General features: G+C 39.0%; 1 protein-coding gene across 1 annotated transcript; it reads left to right on the top strand.

The window, feature by feature from the left end:
- Window positions 1–582: 582 nt before the first annotated feature.
- LOC108710396 (extracellular calcium-sensing receptor) lies at window positions 583–15,016 on the top strand. Its single transcript, XM_018251532.1, has 7 exons — window positions 583–683; window positions 8,709–8,930; window positions 10,008–10,299; window positions 10,785–11,615; window positions 12,887–13,114; window positions 13,895–14,018; window positions 14,103–15,016. Exons 1-7 carry the CDS (start codon window positions 583–585, stop codon window positions 15,014–15,016), a joined length of 2,712 nt encoding a protein of 903 aa, XP_018107021.1.
- Window positions 15,017–15,977: the final 961 nt, after the last annotated feature.

The following is a 15,977-nucleotide window of genomic DNA, read 5'->3' on the forward strand; positions in this document are numbered from 1 at the left end:
TAAGCAGGAAGATATGAGCCCCTTGACAGCTGGCAAAATTCCTTCCTGCTACAGCCTGCCAGCTTGACCATTCAAGCCAGACAGACTCCCCAAAATTCCTCCATCAAGGCCCTTTTAACACCCTCTTGAATGGCTAGCAAAAAAAATATCTGTTGCCTGGAGCATAAATGAACCCATCAGCCCCAAAAAAACTCTAGCACATTGGCTCTAAATCCATTTTCCTACCCAGCTCAAGACCAGTTTATTACCACTAACCTACTTTTCTCAATTGTCTCACAACTATTAGCAAAACAAATTCTGCTTACTAATTCAGAAAACACTATCTTGGCATCAACTGACACAAGCGTCCCTCTTTATCATCCAAATAAACTCCCTCTGTGACACCCGATAAGCAGGCACAGCCACCCGAATAAGCATTAGCAAGGCTTGCTTCCAACACATTATGAGTGCCAAGCAACCATATAAAGACTTGACCTGATGCAAAGCCAAGAAGCAGCCCACGAGACACTTGCAGTGTGGCCTGGTGAGCCCAGTGGACATACAAATCTCCAACAAACCAGATTAAATTTGAACCTCTCTGACATGACCCAGTCCAGTACTAGAACACGAAGGGGAAGATGTGACAACTCCAATGTTTTCAGAATTGAAGAGAATAAGAAAAGCCGGTGGGAAGACATAGAAAAGTAAGGTTAAAATTATGACCCCACTGGCTGTAAGTTGTCTATTTAATACACCATATAATCTTTTGATACACATGTTGTTTCATGATAATCGCATTATTATGTATTATGTATTCATATTTGTTTATATTGTAATATAACACAACAGTCCGTCTCCTAAAAGGATATCATCACGGACCCAACACCATAAAAAGAGACTTTCCTTGAAAAATGGACACTAAAGGGTTAAACACATAACAGACCATGGTGTTATGGGTAAACAAGGAGGGGCTTTGTATTTATAAGGTGTTTTTTTGCACAGTTTGAGCATCCTGATGAAGGGTGGGTAAACCCCCCCGAAACGTTGATCTTAGTGATGGCACAATAAACTGGGGTCAACCCCCATCTGCTTGAAGATATAGTGTGTGCGGATCCGTAATTTACTTCATTTGACTACAGGGACCTTGCCGGGTTCACGGAGACCCAGCACCACTGGAAGCAGAGGAGTAAATACACAGGAGTGCGGTGGTGAGAATTTTCTTTCAGAATTGAAGAGCACACTACCGTCAGACATCCTAGCTCCCCACAACTCAGCTACCATAGTGACTGGGAACAGTTCAAAAAACAATGTGTTCTTGACCAGCCCCCTCTTGTGACAACTCACCCTGGTGGTCTAGTGGGGGTGCCACAAGGATGTCCGTCGCTCCCTCTGCAACGATGTCTGCCTCGCCTGTGCCCGCCGTCCTGGTAAATGTGCTGTTCTTCCAGATTGCGCTCATGGCTATTTCCTGAAATATCTGGAAAGTGCCAAACGTGACGTCATCACTGGCGCGAAATTCAAAATATTTAAAGGGCTCTTTGTGCAGCTTTCATTGCCAAACGTAAAAGGTCTATTTGTAGTTCCTGGGTGCGATTTCTATGTGTTCATTATTGTTTTTGACCCTGCCTGTTCCTGACCAAGTCCTGTCTTGCTGCCTGTCCTGACCTCTGCCGGTATTAGACCATTCTTCTGGATTCTGTATTTAGGCTGCTTTGCTATTGACCCGGCCTATTTTACTGCTCTCATCTTCTGCTACAGTACTGCTCAGCCCTTTGATATTGACCCAGCCTTTGACCCGGACTACGCTTCTTGTTCTCCAATTTTGTATAACGTGTGGTTCCCTTGCCTGCCCAGAACTCTCCCTCTGGTCCTCTCATATTAAGACCTGGTGGCACCTGAGTAGCGGAGGGCTCCTCCCGAAGTGAAAGGTGGTTGTTAAAGGCAGAAGACTGATCCATGACTGGGACCTTGGGGTTTGTTCTGAGTTTGGGATACCAATTGTAACACCTCTCTACCCACTCTGTGGGCCAGCATCTGCGCACCACTTCCCAACCCAATAAAGCCTGAATCCTGCGACACCAGTGAAAGCAACATATTCACAGATAATTCCACAGCCTGAATAAAGCATCACCCATTAAACTTTTTCAAGAACTGGGCCCACACAGCTGGGTCATCCCGCATTGCTCTAGTAATTTGAATATGATGAGAACTCCTCACGCCAGCAGTTGCCAACTCAAGGAGTTAACTGAAAACCCAACCCATTAGTGTAATACTTCAGTTGGAGTGCAGTCTGCCTAGAAGTGACTGAGGTAAGTGACTCTTGAGGAACTTGAAGCAGGTAGTAGGGCTTTCAGTTTTGTCCCTCTTCAATGACACCCTCAGCTCCTATGCAACCCATGCCAGAGTCTTCTGTAAATTGAAGCACAGATCTGTGCCTGCTGGCCCAATGCAGAGAAAATCATCCAAATAATACATAAGCCCTTCGACATCAGCTTCAAGCTGTACTACCCATTATATGAAGTGTGCATCTTAAATTATGTGAAGGAAATAAAATAACCCATAAACAGGCAAAGGTCAAAATAGATTTGCCCTTCAAACCTACAACCCAACAAGTGCTGCCCGCCTAGCCCCTCTAACCAAGGGGATGCTTTGTCAAATGACGTGTACTAAACCAAAGCAAGGTCTCTGTGAATCTGCCATTGAGAGAGATATAAAGGTTAGTTGTGGGGATGAAAATGGGGTCTGCCATGCAACCCATAGGTATCTCTTTTCCAAACTTTTCCCTGACCACCCTGGGGAATTCCCCAACTGATCACAGATTCCTATCACAAACAAATCCACAGACAAAACGAATCTTAAAACCCTCTCAAAAAATAAAATTTTGGGGGATTTTCCTGTAATGCTCCTTCACCTCATCCTCCTTCTTTTTCTGATTGTCCTTCTCTTCATATCTATAAATTCCTTCCATCCCAAATTTGTAAGGATTGCAGCACACCCATTCCGTGATAGTAAAACTTAATGACATATGTGAAAGCTGATAGCTTATGAAAGCAGAGTTGTCTCTCTGCTGCAGTGGCTTCAGCCCTGAGCCTCCAGCCCCTTAGGGCTGCCGTGTCTTCAAACTGCCCCAAAGTCCATGCAGAGGCCGGTCCGGACCTGAAGCCTGTGAAGAGGCTGTACTGGTTTTGCTGGCTCACCCACAGCATTATCTCCAAAAGCCCTACTATGAGCTGTATTACTCCTGCCAGCGGCCATTGAAATGGTAGGAATGGAAGGGGTCTCAGGTGCAGCTCTACCCCGCTGTACAGAAGGGACATGGGGCTCTAAGGGTGAGACCTCATCAGGGCTGGCAGGTGACTAACCACAGTCCCTGGCAGGTCTCCTCCTGAATCGCTGTCTCCACCCACCTACTGATTATTGCTGCTCAGTTGAAGGCCTCCAGGCTCTGTGGCCTGTACTCTGGAACACATGTCGCCGTTCCAGACCTAAGGGCGTATTGGTCCAGTAACACTCCCGTTCATTTACCTTGATTTACCCTTTGGTGTAGAGGAAATGCCATTCAGTCAAAACCACATAATGGGACTTTTTCATGCAGAAACTGTGATTTATGTAATATCACTATTAAATGGGAACATATTTTACACCAGAATATCAGTTAAATCTATTACAATTTGAGGTTACCATACTTGCATTAGCACTCTATTTAAAATGTCCATGTGAACTTTTTCATGTCCATAAGACTATTTAATTTGGTAAAGGTAGAATGGCAAAACACAAATTGGATATTGTGACTTACAAACGTTCCCTGAAACTTTTGGTTTTCTTGTTTATACTACTTCAGTAGTATGTGTGTGCCCTATCTGCTGTATTTCTTTGGATATCCTGTGCACTCTGACTACTCTGACTGGGTGTTAGCCCTGTGATTTGGTAACACAAATCGAGATTTGATCCTCAGTTACCAACACTACCAGCAAGGGGTGACTCTTTGTGGCAGTGATAATTTGGGTTGCATCAATGTTCTCCTGACAGCTTCCAAAGAGTGTTCTATGCTGCTCTCCTCAACATGGGGCAGGTATTGAAAATTTGCAATGGCAATTTGGGAAAGCATTTCAGTATCTTCTTCACAACTAAAATAAAAGCATAAATGTTCTGATAATTCTGAAACTCCAGCCTAATGGGATAAAGCATCATGACTTTTTAGTGAAGCTATTAGTCAATCTAGTACTTAGCCAATGCTTAACCATAAAAATCAGCGTCACATGCAATCAGTTCTTTTGCTATCATTCTCCCCTCTCATTGGCAATGGTTTCTCCTTGACTTCCAAATCTAGAAGAGCTTATCAAGAAACTTTGCTTTTGCAAACCTCTCTATCAACACTCAACATACACTCTAATTTAGAAAAAGCAGCATAGCCATTCAAAAATTACTGTCAATATGAACTTGCAGAAGGTTTTTTTCTTATATAAATGAAAGATCTATGCGTAATAGATCTTGCAAGACTAACTTAATTTCTTTTTATGAGAAGGTAAGTAGGGACCTCGATTCTGGGATGGCAGTGGATGTGATTTACTTAGACTTTGCTGAAGCATTTGATACAGTGCCACACAAAAGGTTACTGGTTAAATTAAGGAATGTTGGCCTGGAACATAGTATTTGTACCTGGATAGAGAACTGGCTAAAAGATAGACTACAAAGAGTGGTGGTAAATGGAACATTTTCTAATTGGACCAGTGTTGTTAGTGGAGTACCGCAGGGCTCTGTACTAGGTCCCTTGCTTTTCAACTTGTTTATTAATGACCTGGAGGTGGGCATTGAAAGTACTGTTTCTATTTTTGCAGATGATACTAAATTGTGCAGAACTATAGGTTCCATGCAGGATGCTGCCACTTTGCAGAGTGATTTGTCTAAACTGGAAAACTGGGCCGCAAACTGGAAAATGAGGTTCAATGTTGATAAATGCAGGTTATGCACTTTGGCAAAAATAATATAAATGCAAGTTATACACTAAATGGCAGTGTGTTGGGAGTTTCCTTAAATGAGAAGGATCTTGGGGTTTTTGTAGATAACAAGTTGTCTAATTCTGGGCAGTGTCATTCTGTGACTACTAAAGCAAATAAAGTTCTTGTATAAAAAAGGGCATTAACTCAAGGGATGAAAACATAATTATGTCTCTTTATAGGTCCCTGGTGAGGCCTCATCTGGAGTATGGGGGCAGTTTTGGACTCCAGTCCTTAAGAGGGATATAAATGAGCTGGAGAGTGCAGAGACTAAGTGCAACTAAATTGGTTAGAGGGAGGGAAGAGTTAAATTATGAGGGGAGACTGTCAAGGTTGGGGTTGTTTTCTCTGGAAAAAAGGCGCATGCGAGGGGACATGATTACACTTTACACGTACATTAGAGGACATTATAGACAAATAGCAGGGGACCTTTATACCCATAAAGAGAATCACCGTACCAGAGGCCACCTCTTTAGACTAGAAGAAAAGAACTTTCATTTGAAGCAACGTAGGGGGTTCTTCACAGTCAGGACAGTGAGGTTGGGGAATGCACCGCCGGGTGATGTTGTGATGGCTGATTCAGTTAATGCCTTTAAGAATGGATTGGATGATTTTTTGGACAGACATAATATCAAAGGCTATTGTGATACTAAGCTCTATAGTTAGTATAGGTATGGGTATATAGAATTTATGTGAAAGTAGGGAGGGGTGTGTTTATGGATGCTGGGTTTTCATTTGGAGGGGTTGAACTTGATGGACTTTGTCTTTTTTCAACCCAATTTAACTATGTAACTATGTAATAGCTTCATGGAGGTGCAGATAGAATAGGAAGATGGAGGACATCAAGGAGCTTTTGGGGATATGAGTGATTAGATGGAGGTTATGAATGAGAAGGGTATTAGATCTGGGCATGTTAGAGACATGAATAGAGGTGGGAAAAGGGGAAAGAGAAGAGATGGAACTAGGGAGAGCAAAGAGAGCTCTGGGGAGAGGGAGATGTTGTGAGACCAGGGGGAAATGTAGGGAAGTGAAAGGGAGGTATATCGAGGTGAGGGGGAGGTTTATAAAGTTTAGGCAGATGGACTGAGCCAGATAAGGGAGGAACCACAGATTTGTAGAGGCTGTCTCTTCAAGTTATTCTTGAAAGGGGGAAGCAATGTAAGGAGGTGGTGAAGAAGTAGAACCTATCCTTGATCCATGGTTATTTCAGCACAGAATAATCTATTTATAGATTAATCCAAATTTAGGTGGAGCCAGACTGGCATCACAAGAGGTGGTCAATGAGTTTAACCCTGAGTAGTGTGAATCCATTGATATATGCATATATCAACCTGCAAGGCATCATGGGCTCATTTCCACAGGTTGCCCTGCTGAACTACATATGGACAGTTTTATCTTCCTTTTGTGGACTGAGGAGCCATTGCTGTTGAACTATTCTAAATCCACAAGTTGGAGTGGTTTGGGGAATGCTGAAAGCTCTTAAGACCTTGAAAGAAATGTAATACAATTATTTCAATAAAAAAAGAAAACTAAAAGTCATCTTGATGGAGGACAGAATACATTTCCTAGAGATCTGTTTCCTGAAAAACGACTTCCTCTAGCAACAGCAGTATGTAATCCAATGAGTGGAAGGTCTCCCTGTAGCTGGAGTTCAAAGTAAGACCCTAATTTATAGAAGCAAGAACAAGTGAAAAAAATTGCTTTAACAGAGCCGGTTGTTCATAATCATCAGTGCTCATTTAGGAATATTTAGGGGTCTTATTAGTCAGGCTGGAAGCCTTATTAGAACTAAAATCGTGTATCCGACAGGTCTGAAATATTCATTAACATGACTGATGAATGGGTAATATGTAGGGTGCTGCTTGATTATAATATTGGGAGCCTATAAATTGAATCTTTGACATGGGCCCATCAATGCCTTAAAGTGACCCTAAAATCTAAACCATCTTCATATCAAGAGTGTTAAACAAATTCTTACAATTTAGTTACTCATGTGGAGAAGAGAATGATGTTGGTGAATATATGTGTAAGGGCCCGAAAGCCTCAAACTGGAGTAGCGGACCAAAGAGGAAGCTGAAGTCCAGCACAGTTCGCGGTACAATAGGATAAGGCAAAAGAATGGTCAAAGTCCAGGCAAATAGGTCAGTTCAGGCGGCAAGAGTTCAATAATGATAAACAGGCAATGGGTCAAGATCAAGAACAGGAATCAATACACACTAACACACCCAGGAACACACGAAGTAGAACCTATAATTGGGTGATGTTTGCAGACCTTTAGGCTCCTTAAATAGGCCTCCTTTTGCGCCAAAAGATGGACGTGATGACGTCACTGTGCTGGCGTTATTACGCAGGCGTTCCGACGCTGGTGTCCATTCAGGCGCTGGCAGCCATTCTGACGCAGGCAAAAACGCGCTGGCGTCACAGTGCCGCGTCTGGGAAGAACCTCGTGAAAGTACTGGGCGCTGCCATCTTGAATAACGGAGCAGCATCGGCGTGGATGCAGAAGGTAATTCTCCCTTACAATATGTTATTCAATGTGTGTACATATGGAATCTCTTGTGTACCCAGTTTTTGAATGTTATGTATGGTATGTTTCTCTCCCCATTAGGGGAAGATCCCAAGAGTCATCAGTCATTTAGTTAAGTCCCAGAATTTCCTCTGTGTAATCCTAACTATTCCTTTCAGAATAGCCTGCACGAAGCGTATTGCTTTGTTCATATGTGAAGTGAATGTATATCACATCTCTAGGGCATTCCTACTCTCTGTCTCTGTGTTTGTCTCTCTATATATAAGAAAGAGAGATAGAAAAAGATTTTCAGACAGAGAAAGGAAAAGAATCAGAATGAGGTAAGAAATGGCAAAATCTACGCTACATTCGAGATTAAAGGATTCCTCTACCCAAAAACAATTATTTCCACAATGAAAGAAAATTATTTTAAGTAACCTTTCCATATACATTTGTTAAAAATTTCAGTGGTAGAAAGCTACAGTATATGTAAATGTAATTGCAGCTGAATTTTAGCTGTTTTAGTTCTGACTAACCTCACCATTTCTTATTCTTTTCATAATCATTTAAATCATAATGGTAAGTAGTATAGTGGCACAAGATTTTTTCTCGTGAAACTTGAAAAAAATGAGCCTCGAAGTTTTGAGTTATCTATATATATTTAAATATCTAAAAACTATGAGGCTGGTTTTTTTTTTCAAATTTCCTCTGAAATATTTTTTTTTAACAATTGAAGAAAACATGAAAGTAAAATGGAGACAGAAATGACTCTCAGTGCTATGAATAGTTTTGAAAAATTCAAGTTTTTGCCACAATACAAAAAAGAGTTCAATTTGAAAGATATTAATTCTAGTTTTTAGCAATTGGAAAAATTGTTAATGCCTGGCAAGCTTCCATAGAAGTTAATGGTAGGTGTAAATTCCACATTCAAGTTATTTTCTTTTTCAAATTTATTTAAAGATTTGAATTTGTAAAAATGAATGTTATCATGGTTCCTCACACATCAAGACATTCAAGTTTGTTAATAGCCATGACAGTTCAGTTTACATACACTCTAGCAGACTACTCACATCAGAAATGGTGAAAGTGCACATGGACCAGCTTGTGGGCACTCAACCTACATGTTTTAGTAGCAGAGTTTCTAGCTTTGTTACCTTTAGTGGGACTCATCCAGACTCTGCAAGCATATAAATGGAGATGTATTTACGGCTTTTATCTCTTTGCAGGTTGAGGATTCACTTGTACTGGTGTATATGGCACCTTATCACCTTCTACTTCTTTCCAGCCTCTTATGGAAATGATGTTAGATGTAATCTGAGTATATCAGAGGTCTCTGTGATACTAGAACCAGGAGATATTCTGATAGGGGTGCTGCTTCCATTTCATATTGATAAAATATTTCAGATAACAACATTTACCGAGACACCTCCAAAGGTCTCCTGTACACGGTAAGACTTGCCCATTTTATTTTTGTTGTGTATGAAGGAAAACAAAACACAGGATAAATATACATTCATTGTCAATGTGTGTGCATTATTGTGTGACCACAATTATGGAGCCCAGGAGAGGATGGTGACATTTTTGTCTGGGGTGGTTACCAACAGGCGACTTTCTATAGGATAAACCATATAATGTATAGTAGTATAGGGAACTACACGTTTGTATTCAAAGGGTAGTGAAAATATATTTCAGATGAAGAACAGATGAAAAGTTTGAGAGGGAATAAGGCAATATCATAGAACTTGGGTTTAAAAACAAAGTAAGAAGGTAAGCTTATAGGACCATGGGCATATCCTACAAAAAAAGCCATACAAAGCAATATAAATACACTTCTGACTTGATGGAACCTGATCATCAAGCCCAGGAATAGGGGGAAGTGCAGGGAGCTCCATCTAGAATTATTATATTTCACAAAGTTAGGGCTTTATAACACCATCCAGTAAATTAGAAAAACAACAAAAATCTGCCTGCCTGAGCTTCTTTATATGCATGCTCTTTTACTGATCAGAAAGCTTCCAGACAACTTTCTGAGCTGCTTTATGTATAAAGTAAACTGTCTTTCTGAGCACTGATGTCTGATGTCCAGAAATCAAAAAGTATCTTCTCAATGCAAAAGCTATAGAATTTTATGCTGTCTTACCATAAATCTTAAAAAGATTTATGGTGAGTACAATGTTCAAGTGTTGTAGCCAAGCCAAATGTTTCATTCAAGCCCATTATTTCCTCTGTAGTCATTTTTTTTGTACCCATCAACGGTGTTGGCCCCAATTCTAATTATGATATCTAGAAAACTAGAAAAATGTAATAGCATAAATTAGATCTTTTTACATGATCTTGAGGGTATTTATTTTTACTTAATTTGTTGCTCGTGCTTCTATCTGTTCATTTTTCTTTCATTTCTACTAAATACATTCCATCACTCTTTCAAAGAAGAAATGTCCTCCCCCTTTTGTGAGTAAAAAAAGTTCTAGTTTTTTGCTCTCAGTTTCAGTGGTCATTTGTGAATCTTGACTGCATTTTCTAAGGTTTCTTCTAGAAACATATCAGCAGTTCCAAGCCATGAGGTTTGCACTGGATGAGATAAACAAAAGTCTGACCCTTCTTCCCAACATTACTCTTGGCTTCTATGTCTATGACTCATGTGCACATCTGAGGAAGGAACTGGAGGGAACACTGTGGATGTTGACGGGTATGAATAAGACAATACCCAATTATTGCTGCCAAAAATGGCCACGTTTGGCTGCTGTACTTGGACATTCAATATCTACTTATTCTATTCTAATGGCCCATATTCTGGGACTCTACAGATACCCCCAGGTAAGACTGTACCTTCATATTAACATAAGATACTAAATAGTACAGGGGCGGTTAAATACACAAATTTCACACTCCAAATACACAAATACTCCACTTCTGAATTAATGAATGAATCAATAGAATTGCAAATATATATATATGATATATGATATGATATATATGATAAGATTGAGATTTACAGCTTGTACCACTTAAGACTTAACAACACTACGACCATTTACTGCCGCAGAAGTGGAGATTTTGGCACAGAACACATTATTAGGTTTATAATATTTGTTAAGTTGCATGCAGTTTCAATTTAAAATGCACGAACATGAGCAATGATTTACTGTGTGAGAATTATGAGTGAAAGTTATGGAACTGTAGCTGGGGATTATGTAAAATGAGGTGCGGTGCCAACATATGTGCTCATAGTGCAATATAACCATTTATGGTCTAAATTGAACATGTTTTTTAATCTGTCTCTTTGCACCATGGACTCTCAGATCAGTCATTTTTCAACCAGCTCCTCACTGAGTGACCGGTCACAGTTCCATTCCTTCTTCAGAACAGTCCCCAGTGATGCTTTCCAATCACGTGGACTTGCCCACCTCCTGCTGTATTTTGGATGGACGTGGGTGGGTCTGATTGGCATGGGAAGTGATTATGGACAACAGGGAGTTTATCTTATCACACAAGAACTTATTAAAGCACAAGCTTGTGTTGCCTTTACTGGTTTCATCCTGTCTAATCAGGAAGATAAGAATGTACCATATCTAACCAGAATCATAAAAGAGTCAACAGCCAGAGTGATAGTGGTGTTTGCCCCTGATGTCTATTTTGCTGCACTTTTGGATGAGCTACTGAAGCAGAACCTGACTGGGAAAATCTATGTGGCGAGTGAAGCCTGGTCCATCTCAGCAATGTTATCAGCTGAAAAATATTCTTCCATACTCACTGGCTCCATTGGGTTTGCATTTTCTAGCTCACCATTACCAGGTCTTAAAAGCTATCTTAACAAGGTTCGTCCCTCTAGCAAACCTGGAGAATCCATAACAAATTTGTTTTGGGAAAACATGTTTAAATGCAAATTTTTTGATCAAGGAAATCTCAATGAAACATGGAAAAATTCTACAAAGCTTTGCACAGGAAATGAAGATCTAGAAACTATTGAAAACAGCTACAATGATGTGTCTAATTTTAGAAGCGCATACAGTATATATACTTCTGTTCAAGTCCTAGCACAATCTTTGCACAATCTCTTCTTGTGTTCACATGGTAAAGAATCACTTTCTGATGGAACTTGTGTGGATACTGAAAACATCAAGCCATGGCAGGTAAAAACCTATGCAAACAATGGTTGAAGTAAATGTAAAAAATGTATAGAAAGAACTCCAAACAAAGAAGAGCACAGGGAAATTTAACAAACTGAGTTTCTAAGGGCCTAATCATAGAGCACTTGCAGCGAGAACAGGTGTAAAGGAGTCCCGTACTCAACACCTACATTGGTGCAAGCGACAGAACTACTGTACACTCATTTTTGGGGTCACAATTTTCTGCAATTCAAGAAAATTGTGACCTTAAATATATTTAAATTAGGTTTTTGCAAATTTCAACACTTATTTGTTGCAAAAATCTTGGAAAATTTGAATGTATAATAATGGGAAATCTGATGATCTTTATATGTTATGATTATGTAAAAATTATGTAAGCTATTTTAACATTCAGTTTGAAAAATGAATGGAATATTGTCGTTTCGGAGGACATTTTGTCATGAAGAAACCAGACTGAGGTTTCATGATTCAAGGTTTTATGCAATGGCGCTTTTTCAAACATGAATTTAAAAATGAGTAAGTAGCCTAGGTTAAAGCAGATTCACCAGAATTAGAATTTTAAAATTTTCAAGTTTTTTTTCAAATCTGAAAAAAAATTTGAAAACTTTAAAATCTTGAATGTGAGCTTAGTTATGAAAAAAAAATTTAAAACTCGATATAATAGCTTAAAACAAATTGAACACAGTAAAATAATTTTCAAGGAGATCTTGATTGAAAACTTGAATTGAAAAAAAAGCTTGTATGGAAATTATACTTCCACTGACTCGCCTATTTTTAGATGCCCCATTTTTTAATTTGAGATTTTTATGCTTAAATCTCAAATATTTGAATTTCTGGAATTTTAAATTCACAAATTTTTTGCAATTTGAATTAAAAAATGTAATTCTAATGTAGATAAATCTGTCTCGTTGTCTTTTCCTATATGTTTCTTAGTTGCAAATCATATACAGTATACACAGGGGAAATGGTTTGCTCTGTACAATTTGTGCATATTTTTTCAGTAAGTTTAAATCCCCCCATAATTCATTGCAATCTCTAAATCATTAAAATTATTACAAACTACATGAACGACAACTGTTCTATAAGTCAATGTCTATATGACTTCCTATTAGCATTAACAGCAAAATGGTCCAAATGAATATGTATAGATTTTGCATAATTATTATAATTTTTATTGGATGCATTAGTTATTATACTTTGTATTAATAAGCTGGAGTGACTTGAGCATAAGAATGCCAAACTTGTTGATTGCTACAGAATTATTGTCTCTACAGCTGACACATTATATTCAGAATGCCCAAGTAAAACTAAGCAATGGAAGAGAGGTCTCATTTGATAGCAATGGGGATCTACCAGCAGTGTATGATATAGTAAATTGGCAGATTGGTCCTGATGGAATCATGAAGCAGGTGAAGGTCGGGAGCTATGATACTGCAGCTTCTGATGGAAACATCTTCTCTATCAACATAAGTGCAGTGATGTGGGCTCCAGGAGATCATCAGGTATAAAATGCACTGCTAAGCCTTGCAGTTACAAATGCAGCCATCCACCATATCCAATTAAGAGAAAAACAGAAATGGTGGAGAAATACTGTAGATTGTTTGGCAAAGTAAATTCACATTCATAAAAAGCTCACATAAAGGGCCAGATTCAATTCAGTGAGAAAAAGTTATCTCATGGTTTATCAGGTGACAATTCATGGACGAGTTTCAATTCGAGAAGAAAAAATTTTTCTCCAAATTCAGTTCCAGCTTTTTCCCATAAACTTCAATAGAGTTTTCACATGATAAACATTGAGATAAATGTTTCTGAATTGAATTGCATCTCAAGTTTTCTCACTGAATTGAATCTGGTCCAAAGCTTGTTATAATTCATGCAGAGTTAGATGGTGCAAGCTCATTCATAACTATTTGGCTGATTTATCAAGTTTAGTTTTGTTTGTTTTTTCACAAATCAAGTAAAATGCGGCCAAAAAAATGTGAATATACTCGAGAATATACTTTGGAACCATCTATAGTCAGGATTTATTAAAGATTACAACCACAAAAAAACGCCAGAAAAAAGTTAAAGCTTCCAAGGTTCAATAGGAGTCAATGGGTATTATCTTTAACAGTTTTAATTAAATGTTATTTTACCAGTTTATTAAAAGTTTTTTTAGCTTCATTGAAAATGAATGGAACAATGTGATTCTCACTGGCGTGCGATTTGTTTTTTTTTGGTAGAGCACTTATGTTTTTTTCCCGCAACCTCGAAAATTTGTAAATTATTATTACCTCTATTAGGTTCCTTCTTCTGTCTGCAGTAAGAGTTGCCTACCAGGATTCAGGAGAGCAATTATAAGAGGCAAACCCATCTGCTGCTTTGAATGTGTCCCTTGCCCATTTGGAGAAATATCCAATAACACAGGTCAAATCACTTTATTTATTATCATAACTGGAAAAGGTAATGGTGTGCACTGTATATTGAACTAGTTTTCTTGTTTTTTTTAAGGTTCGGATGATTGCTCCAAGTGCCCATGGAATGCGTGGCCTCATGTTAACAAAGACAGATGTATTCCCAAAGCCACCAAGTTTCTCTCCTTTGAAGAACCATTGGGTACAACTTTGACCATTGCAGCCATAACTTCCTCTCTGGTTCCACTTTCTGTCTTGGGACTGTTTTATTGTTATAAGAGCACTCCTATTGTAAGAGCAAACAATTATTCTCTAAGCTGCATACTCCTTGTTTCCTTATTCTTCTGTTTTCTTTGTACTTTGTCATTTATTGGTTACCCCCAGCAACTGAAATGCCTTCTACGACAGGTTACATTTGGCATGGTTTTCACACTTTGTGTTTCTTGTATCTTGGCCAAAACCATCATGGTTGTTTTGGCATTTATGGCCACCAAACCAGGCAGTAGCTTGAAGAAATGGACCAGCTCCAGGGTATCTTATATCATTGTCTCTGTATGCAACATTTTACAGCTTTGCTTGTGTATCTGTTGGTTGTCCCTCTCCCCACCCTTTCCAGAATATAACACAGACACCCAGCCTGAGATTATTTTTATTGTATGTAATGAAGGCTCTGCCACTGCTTTCTGGGTCATGCTGGGCTACCTTGGATTCTTGGCCACTATAAGCTTCATTGTTGCATTTCTGGCAAGGCATCTTCCTGAAAGTTTCAATGAGGCCAGATTTATCACATTTAGTATGCTGTCCTTCCTCACTGTCTGGATATCCTTTATTCCAGCCTCTCTCAGTGCACGTGGACAATATATTGTGGCAATGGAAGTGTTTGCTATTCTTTCTTCCAGCTGGGCACTGGTGGTCTGCATGTTTCTACCGAAATGCTTCATCATAGTTTTCAGACCCAACTTGAACTCTAGGGAGCACCTCATACGGAGAGCCAGGAATTATGACAGATAGTTAACTACCATAAACAGTGTAAGATGGAAGAATGTTGGTAGCTTCGTTAAAGGACATGTAAACCCCTATACAAAAATGTAATCAGTAAACAGCCTCTTTCAAATCTTTAGATACCTGCCACTCTGGTTGTTAAAAGGTTAACAGTAAGGCTGTAGCATCCCCTTAATCACTTAGAATTCCTTCTCCTCCTCTAACCCACTCTGCCCCATCCCTCAGGAATTTACTTTGGCTGTTGGTTCATGAGCATGCTCATTTCTTCTCAACTCAGATTACTAAACACACCCTCCAGTTTAACAGCCGATTAAGAGATATCATTACTGGTTCTATAGAAACTTTAGCTCTCTGATCCTATTTTTTTTCTTCTAACCACCTCTCCTAAGCTCAGCTCAACCATTACAGTGCTCAACCCCAGCAGAACTTTTTATAAACCTGCATTCTGCATTGCATGAACTTTACAGACTACATATCCTGTTTGTAGATGGCAATGTTACTGATGATGTGAGGGGGAAATGGCTGCCTGGTGAAAGCTGCTATTTGTTTGAGGAAAATGTGATGGCGCTGGCAAAGGGAGGGGGTATATGCAATACAAATGATATAGCTTGGGTGGGGATGATATTGCCAGCTTATATACATGGGAGGAAAAGCCAATTTTCATGTTTTTTTCTGTTTTTTTCATCTGATTTTCATGATTTTCAGGCACATCAAAAAATCATAGGCACTTCTCCAATTCACTTATATGTAAACTCATCGGGTTTGAGATGCTGGATTTTCAGATTCTAACATTTCCATCCTCAGAGTTTACTAAATTCCAAAAACAAAAATCACGATCTTTTTTTGATTTTTCCATTCGGAGTTTAGTAAATAACCCCCCAAATGTTTATAATCCTATATAATAAAGATGTTATAACTTTTGTAATAAAATATATATTTAGATGTTTTAATAGGAATATGTCTTTATAAA

This window comes from Xenopus laevis, chromosome 3L, assembly GCF_017654675.1.
Source record: "Xenopus laevis strain J_2021 chromosome 3L, Xenopus_laevis_v10.1, whole genome shotgun sequence".
Taxonomy (NCBI): Eukaryota; Metazoa; Chordata; class Amphibia; order Anura; family Pipidae; genus Xenopus; species Xenopus laevis.

Coding starts and splice junctions, on each gene's coding strand:
- LOC108710396 (XM_018251532.1), top strand. CDS start 583: ATGACCCAGTCCAGTACTAGAACACGAAGGGGAAGATGTGACAACTCC. Junction 684..8,708: donor CGGTGGGAAGACATAGAAAA/GTAAGGTTAAAA, acceptor ATCTCTTTGCAG/GTTGAGGATTCACTTGTACT. Junction 14,019..14,102: donor AGAAATATCCAATAACACAG/GTCAAATCACTT, acceptor GTTTTTTTTAAG/GTTCGGATGATTGCTCCAAG.